Source organism: Pteropus alecto, unplaced genomic scaffold, assembly GCF_000325575.1.
Source record: "Pteropus alecto unplaced genomic scaffold, ASM32557v1 scaffold669, whole genome shotgun sequence".
NCBI classification, from domain to species: domain Eukaryota; kingdom Metazoa; phylum Chordata; class Mammalia; order Chiroptera; family Pteropodidae; genus Pteropus; species Pteropus alecto.
In genome coordinates, this window is record NW_006442554.1 from 445,537 (window position 1) to 454,230 (window position 8,694).

Here is an 8,694-nt window from a genome sequence, read left to right on the forward strand (position 1 = left end):
CCGCCCAATCTCTCCATCCCACATGTCCCCTTCCCCCTGGGGACAACCACAGCCTTCTGGTAATCCCCAAGTATAGCCGATCATGCCCATCCCTGGGTGAGGGTCTCACAGTACCCAAGACTGCCCACTCCTCAGCCTGGGTTCCCTCCAGACCAGGCATATCTCATTCTCCACTCTCGGGTTTCTGCCCACCCCTCATAGACAAGTGCCAACAGTGTACAGCACACAGCAGACTTGCAAGAAATATCTTTTTATTCTTCCTAGCCCAGCGACCTCTCCTCTCTCCAGCAGTGATCCTACAGGAAACTCAAATACTCTCTTCCCTTTACCATGACCATCTTCCTTCCCTCTCCCTTCATTGGAGACCCAATGCCCATCACCAGCCCCCTGCTGACACTGGATCCACCCCACTGGCCTCCTTCCTTGCTCACCCTCATGCTAGCCAGTGGCCATGTTCTTTCTACTTTCAAATCTGTCCCTTTCCAGTCTTGACTACCCTTCATTTTCTCTAGTCAGGATGGCCACACCAGTGCCCTGTCTTCTCCCTACCTTTTACACCATTACCTTCAGCCTCTGCTCCCTGCCAAATGCTATCAGCAACACCTTCAGAAGACCAAGATTTATCCCTCAGGTCACAATGCTCACTGCCCTACACTCCAGCTCTTCCTTGAGGAATCTGGCTCCCCTATACCCAAATTTTTATTTGTTCACTCATCCATTCACTGGATTTTTATGAGGCTTGCCCTGTGCCTGGTCCCAGGGCTCAGGAGTCATTGTCCGCTAAAGACACAGGGACCAAGCCAGGTCCCTGTTTTCAGGGGTCAGTTAGGTTGGGGAGACACAGGGACCAGGTCCAGTCCTGCCTCTCCATCTGGTGACAGACATGGACTCAGACACCCACAGTGCAAGAGTGCTTAGGGTTCAAGGGGCAATGGAATAGAGACACCTCTAAAGCAAGCTGCAGATCATAAAAGGGCTTTGACACCAGGTTGGAGAGTAGGGACTCTCCTGAGGGATACAACAGAAGGCAAAGAAGCATTTAAGGACATCAAGGCAGATTTCCCTCCACCTTCTAAAGAACACACTCTTCTTGTGGCATCAGCTCCAACAGATGTTACTTCTCTGTGCAGCCTTCCTGAACCTCCCAGTCCTGATCCTCAACAACCTCTCTGAAGCCCTGGGATCAAAGAGCAGTCTCTGCTGGGCTCAGGAGAATATTAGGTAGTGACTGAGCCAGCTTTTTCCTTTTAGCCCCTCCTCAGCCAGAGGGAATGCCCCATAACCTCCCCAGTCTCCTCTTCCTCTTCTGCCCCTACCTGTTCCCCTAGTCTCACCAGGAGTGAGTCACACTGCAAGCCCTCCAGGGCACAAACCGTTCCTTCTCTCTGTCTTCAATCTCCCTCTGTAAGGGTTGGGCCACCTTGAGAACTCAAGAACAAATCAGTCCATGTCCCTCCGTGCTCCCTAGCAACTCTCCAGAATGACTGGGCTATATAAGCTGGCAGCTTGGAAAGGGTGTTGACATGGGAACCTGAAGACTCAAAGTCCAGGTGCTGCTCTGCCCCCTCCCAGATATGGGATCCTGAATGTTCTCTCCCTGTGCCTGTTTCCTCAGCCAAAAAAACCCAAAAAACAAAACAAAAACAGCAAACAAAAAAACTCCAGGTCTAGCAGGGTACCAGTTTTAGACGCTTGGGCCTTTCTTTTTACCCACTTGACTAGCTTGATGACACTGAGCACTTTACTACACGCTCTGGGCCTCAGTTCTGTTATCTGTAGATTGGGGATGACAATGACAATAATCCTAGCTTGACAGAGGTTGTTGTAAAGATTCACCTAGATCAGGAATATGAAAGGTGTTTCTGGTTTTGTTTTAGTTAGGACACAAACCAGTGTTAGGAGGGGTTATGAGTCCTGTATCTTGTCAAAATGTAAGGTGTTCTCTTATATGCCCTTTCCCAAGAAAGGAAAAACTGCTGCTCGTTAAACGATATGCCATCGTTTAATTAAACTAGGACTCGCTGTCACTTCAGAGTTGTTAAAATATAAAGAAAATGCATGTTTTAGAATGGATAAAACAAGCTGTTCTCTGTTGGGTGGGTGGGGATGTTCTGATGGAAGGTGGAAAGGTACAAAGGAGAGGAAGGGCAGCTCACCTGCAGGGATCGTTGGTGCAGAGGTGAAGGTAGGAGAGTGAATGCCTTGTTCAGGTTGTAGAAGGATAGCATAGTGAACGGGTATGGGGTGTGTGCCCTCAATTATCCTAACACTAGGTAGGGTCTGAGACAGAACCACATAATCAAGTAAATTAATATTTCTGCAATGAAATTTATGAATATTCACACTAAGACTATAAATAGGCCCAAGTCAGGTCCAGTTAGTTTTTACAGGCAGATGGGTTACAAAAAACTTTTGGTTTTCTGAATTTTGGAATGTAATAGCTAACATTTATTGAAGACTTACTGTATACTGAATACTGTTTAAGTGCTTCACACATAACTTATTTAATTCTTATAACAAGTGTTTGAGGTGGGTGCTATTATCATTCCCATTCTACAGATTAGGAAACTGAGACATGAGAAGAAGTGACTGCTGATGAGTGGTGGACGTGGGATTCAACTTTGGGTAGCCAGGCTCCAGGGTCCACCCTCCTGCCCACTTTGCCATGCTACCTTCTCACAAAGGCGTGTAGGAAGATGAGTTTGGCTCTGGTAGTGTTTGGGGGCCTCTGCTGCCATCGGGAGGCTCCACAGGTCTTAGAGTGTTGGAGGGGGGCTTGGAAGTTACTGAATGTGGCAGGAGGTAAGCCAAGAAATAGCTCAGAAAGAACGTGTGGAGAGTGGGAAGAGTGAAAACAGGGAGCAAGAGGGCCCTGGAAACCCCAATGTTTGCAGCATAGAGGATAAGGATACTAAAGAAGGGTAGCCAGAAAAGGACCCGGCCCAGGGGACTTTGGGGTGCCTGAGGGCTGCAGACTCTTCCTCCTCCTCACCTGTCAGGATCCTGTGTGTTGTAGGCAGCCTTTCCTCGAGCTCATCAGTACAGTAGAGTGAGGCTAGAGACACTACCTGCCCTGGACTTCCTCTAGGACTGTCGGGTTCCTGTGGGGTCAGGACACCTTCCTCCTCCAGGCAGAGGCTCTGGAGTGCGCACATATCCTCCAGACTGATTACATCCCTCTGGGGTGTTAACAACTCCTCCCCACTATTACCATCCCTCTGAGATCTATATACCTCCTCCAGAGTGTCAGGACACTGAAGGTGTAGACGACTCCTCCAGGCTATCAGAGTCATCTTGGGCATAGACTCAATCTCCTTTAGATTGTCACAATCCTGGGGTGAAGACACTTCTTTTTCCTATCAGGACAGTGTAGATGTGGACACTTCCTAAGTCAGACCAGCGGGGTCCTCTGGTATATAGAGAGCTTGCTCTCCTTCTCTAGGTCACTCTGGGACATGGACACCTCTTCCTGTAGACTGTCAGGACCCCTCTGAAGTGTGACCACCTCCTCCTCCCCCTAGACTGACAGGTCCTTTGACGTGTAGACATTTCCTCCACCAGACCATCAAGATTATCTGGGGTATAGATATCTCCTCATCGATTGTCAGGGTCCTGTGCAGTATGGACAGCTCTGCCTCTAGACTGTCTCTGCCCCCGGGGCTATGACCCTGTCTACTTCATAGTTCATCAGAGTGGGAGACTCTCCTCTTCATCAATGTCATTACTACAGTGTGGACATCCTCAGCAGTGTGTCCCTTAGGCCAATTTCTGTCACTTCTCAACCACAGCAACCCCTAAGAGACCTGTGGAAATATGGAGGAATTTGAGGTTGTCACCATGACAGGGCACACTCATGGATTTAAATGGTCCAGGTCCTGGGATATTAAATGTTCCCCAATGCATGAGATGGTCCTCTATAACAAAGAACTGCTCCACCCCAAATGCCCACAGCCTTCCACCTTAGAACATGATACTGTTGCAGACACTTGCTAGTTATTCACCGAAACCCCTTGTTTTCCACCTGGGCACATGGCTAAATCACACTTCTCTCCTGCACAGAGGTAAGGCCAGTGACTTAGTTCCAGCCAGTGGATGTGGGCAGAAATGATGTGCACTGTATCCAGTCCTGGCCCATTAGAAACCTCCCCACTCTTGACCGACTTGCCAGGCAAAGCTGAAAATTAGAGGCAGCTCCGAGGCTCTCAGGGATGGCAAAGGCACAAGAAGGGAAAAGCCTAGCTGGCCATGCCACTGTGTGGAAGGATACCACTCAAACACCCATGCTGGACTGTTATAAGAGCAAATAGATTTCTAATGTGCAAAACCACTGATTTGCAGGTTGTCTGGTATGATGCCTAGCCTGCCTAATATAGCCGGCCTTTCCCCAGTGTCCTACATGTCTAGAGGAGGAAGCAGCCAACCTCCGCAAGGCATGTCTATGTCCTATGGCAGACTGTGTTCCTTTTGTACAGATTAGTAAAAGGTGCTCCTTCCAGGCAGACACTGCTTGGCAATAATCTGGACCCTTGTAAAATGAGAAGAGGAAGTGCCTTTTCAGGTGACAAAACCCTGTGCAGACCACACTGCCTGTTAAAAGGAACACTGTCTGGATTTCAGTTCCCATTCTCTTCTTCCCTAGGTACCCTTGTGAAGTCAATCCAACGTGCTTTTAACTACCAGCTTGCAATGATCTCTGCTGCCAGGATGTCCCTAGTACTTGGGTTAAACACCCCCACCCCACCTTTCCCACAGGGAAAGCAGGGAAGTTTCAGACACACCATGAGGAGAGCTGGACACACATTGGAAACACATGGTGGGAAGAGCTACACACACATGCACGGTCCTGTCTCCCTACCTCTCCCACGTACTCCATGACAAAGCTGTTCTTGCGGATCTTCTCCAGCGTGCGGACGCCCCAGCCACGCCCATCATCTGTGCGAAAGATGCAGAGGTCGTAGCGAATGCCCTTCTGTACCACGCGGTTGGGGCAGTCATAGCCACAGCGGCAGCGGGAGTTGCACTCGTAGATGGGCAGCCCAGCTCGCAGCCGCACCTGGCCCTGGTCATTGTAGGCAAACTTGTGCAGTGATGCCCCGGGGCAGCAGCCTCCAGCAGGTGCCCACAGACAGTCCTGGCACTCGCAGCCCACAGCTACCTGGTTAAGGGTGATGCCCTCACCAACACGGTACTCATTGATGTATACAAAGGCCCGCGGGGGGCCGTCCAGGTCCACCTCATTCTCTACAGTGATGCGTCCCAGATGGTTGCGTTTAGCATTGAGCTCCTGCTCCCAGCGTCGCAGCGCCCGCCTCTGCTTGGCCTTCTGTACCAGGTAGTTGGCCAAGCTTGGGTCCAGATGCCGGGGTGGCTTTGACCGGTGATGCCGCCGGAGTAGCTCGCGTTCTAAGTCCTTGTGGAACTGCTTGAGAATGCGCACACACTTGAGATTCTGCCGTGGCTCCCAGGTGCTCTCTGACTCTGGGTATCCACGCCATTTTACCAGGTAATATTCCTGTTCCTGTTGGGAAGGGGGGGCAGGGGAATAGGGACACCGTAAGTGGTGAGACACTTGGGCCAGACCTTGTGGGAATTCCATCCCAAAGCTGATGGATAACACCCAAACCACTCCCCACCCTTTTCTGGATTGACTCCATGCAGTGATTAAAAAGCTCAAGCAATAAAATCTGGATCACTAGGTTCAAATCCCACTCTGTCTAAATTATAACTTTTTAATTTAATCTCTCAAACCTACTCCCTGCTCTGCCTTCCCTCACATCAGCTCCCTCCTGCTAGCTGTTCAGGCCCCAACCCTTAGTCATCCTTGACTCCTTTTTTTCCCCACACTCTCCACATCCACCCTCAGCAAATACTGTCAGCCCCACCTTCAGACTACATCCAGAATCCAACCATCATTGCTGCCCTGGACTGTGGCAGTAGCCTCCTCACCGATTCCCCCACTTCCACCCTAGCCCCTATAGTCTATTCTCCACACAGCAGCCAGAGGGATCTTTTCATGCTGAGAGAGTTATAGGATAAAGTTTAACTACACAGATTCTAGTTAGACATCCTGGGTACAAATTCTGAACCTGCCACTCCCTAGTTGTGTGGCCTTGGGCAAGTTATTTAACTTTGCTGGACCTTAGTTTCCTCATATGTAAATAGGGAAAGGAGCTAACATTTTTCTAGCATTCGTTACCTAAGGATGTACTGTTCTAAGCAACTTAGAAGTCTTACTAGTGAATTTAATCCTCACAATTCTATATGAGGTAGATAACTACTAAGCATCCCCATTCTACAGATCAGGAAAATGAAGTACAGAGAATGTGAGTAAGTATCCCAGGGTTACATGGCCAAGATTCGAACCCAAGCATGCTGGGGCCAATCTGTTCTCTTAACTATCCTGCCATTACCTCCTCTGGCCATGACTACAGTTCCATTTCACAGAATTGTTGGGGGGATTAAATGAGTTTCTGAGAGTAAGTGCCTGGCACACTGAAAGTGCTCAATAACCATGAGCTCTCCCCCATCTCTACTTGCAGGCTCAGCAGCTCAATCTTTACAACTTGTTTGTATTTTTAGGGAGGTGAGGAGACACTTATTTGAGAATTCGTCCTGGCTCCTGCTTTCCTCAGAAATTCACTTAGTTTCTCCACAAGATGGAGATGAGAAGAGGGCCTACTAATCCTACTTTTAAGATCAGAGGAGAAAATTCCCTCTGGAAACAGATGTAGGTAGTGAGGGATATGGGGGCAGGAAGCCAGCTTTCTTGAGACACCCCCAGCCCCAGCCATGGTCACTCCAGACTCACGCGGATCTTCTTGTAATCGCACAGGTACTCGACTTCAAAGTCATAGAAGTTCCTCTTGGAGATGCCAAGGGCAGGACAGGAGAGCTTGGCCAAGCGGCACAGGTCCTGTAGCTGATTCCAAGAAGACTTGCAACACACACTACAGCCTAGAACAAGAGGGCCAGAAAGAAACAATTACTTGGCATCCTGGTGAATTCAGGGTTCAGAGGGTACCCCAAGCCCTCCCTAGGACTTCCAAAGGACTGCCTCAGTCAGTGAAATTTAATCCACAGGACTTTTCAAAGCTAACATCTTTCTACCACAAAAATGTGCCACTTCTTACAACCCCAATGCTTACTGTCCAAGGCTACCCCTGGAGCAGCTGATCTTAAAGTGGGATCTGGTGCATGGAATGTCCTAAAGGAAGCTATTCCCAGAACTTCCAACTTCCTCAATACTATTCATAAACCTGCCTGCAAAACATACCTAAAGTTAGAGACCTAATTCTCCTCCTCCACACTTGCAAAAGAAAGAGAACTGCCCCTATCTCAGTAGGGTGCACTGCCCCAAGGGCCTATGTGGGATGGGGTTAAAACCTCCAGGGCAGCAAACAAACGGGAAAGACTGGTCCACGATCCCTGATCTGAAATCCCTGAGGCCAGATCTTTTTTGGAATTCTTTTTATAAGTGTAGTTCTAGGTATATCCCGTACATTACCTAACACCCCCAGTGTGGTTAAGGGCTTCAAGCCATAATCAAACACTTTAATAGTTCTATAGCAAAAGTCTGAATTTTCACATTAAATAAAGATGCAAGATAGTAGCACTGAATAGTCCCACCTTATGGTCTACTTTTGTAACTGAATGGTACTAAACTTGTTTTTAGGGCTTTTTAGATTTCAAAATTATGAATAAGAGATTGTGCAGTGATATTAGATTACAGAAAGCCTCCTTGAAAGATTAGTCTGGGTGCCTTAAACCCACAAAGTATGTTTTCACACTGCATTTTGACTTTCTCTGTCTATCCACATTTCTGTGAAGGGTAAAGCTTGCCCAAAGGAATTCAGGAACAGGCAAACAGTAATAGGTGAGTGATGACGATTCTTTTAAATATACCTGGAACATTCTGGGGCTACCAACAATTTTCAAGACAAATTTTTTTTTAAAGCCTTCCAATTCAAAGATTCAAGGCACATTCATAATGTGCTTCAGAAGCCATTTTATCAGATCATTTCACAGAACATTTATTCCAAATGTGGTCAGTCCTCCTCCTACTAATTTTTTCTATCTCCCATCACAAAACTCAAACATTTAAACTCATGATGAAATGCTCTAGATGTCAACCTAAAAATCTACAAGAGCTTTGCAAAATTATTTCGTGTGCACTTCCCCACTCCCCACCCCCACTTAGGCAGGCCTACTGTGCCCACGCTTTCCTCTCCCTATGACGTCTCTCTCTTTCAAACCCCTCAACTTGTATTTGAAACCCCACTAATGTGGTCCCAACTCATATTTCTAGCTGCTGGCGCCGCACTGACCACAGGTGGACTCTCCTAGCCCTCAGAGTTCCCCCTCACACTTGTGGAACCCATCATCCCCATTGCTTTCTTCACACAGAGAAGCCCACTCCCCTCAACATACTAAGCAAGTCATCCCTTTTTCCCTGCACACGGGAGAGTCCAGCTCTCCTATTCGGGAAGCCCCCTGCCACTCTTTCTGGGAGAGTCCTTTCTACAGATCCTTCCCCCTAACACGCTGAGATACATTCCCTTCAAGATTCCCCTGTCCCCCACTCTGAAAAGGAGGTCCGTCCCCTTCCCTTCCCTCCCCTTCCGGCGTCTCGCGTGGACACCAAGCGGATAACGGTCACCGGCGGCTGATTTTCCCGCGCGCGGGCGCGGCCTCCCG

At 48.6% G+C, this 8,694-nt stretch overlaps 1 protein-coding gene across 1 annotated transcript in view; it reads right to left on the minus strand.

Annotated features, from left to right (window-relative positions):
- Positions 1-8,694, minus strand: part of SUV39H1 (suppressor of variegation 3-9 homolog 1) — a 12,589-nt gene that overhangs the window by 2,603 nt on the left and 1,292 nt on the right. The window contains exons 2-4 of the mRNA XM_015597792.2: positions 8,097-8,102; positions 6,809-6,956; positions 4,856-5,518 (exon numbers count right to left, since the gene is read on the minus strand). Of these exons, the coding sequence (XP_015453278.1) occupies positions 4,856-5,518; positions 6,809-6,956; positions 8,097-8,102 (817 nt within the window). The remainder of the gene's footprint in view (positions 1-4,855; positions 5,519-6,808; positions 6,957-8,096; positions 8,103-8,694) is intronic.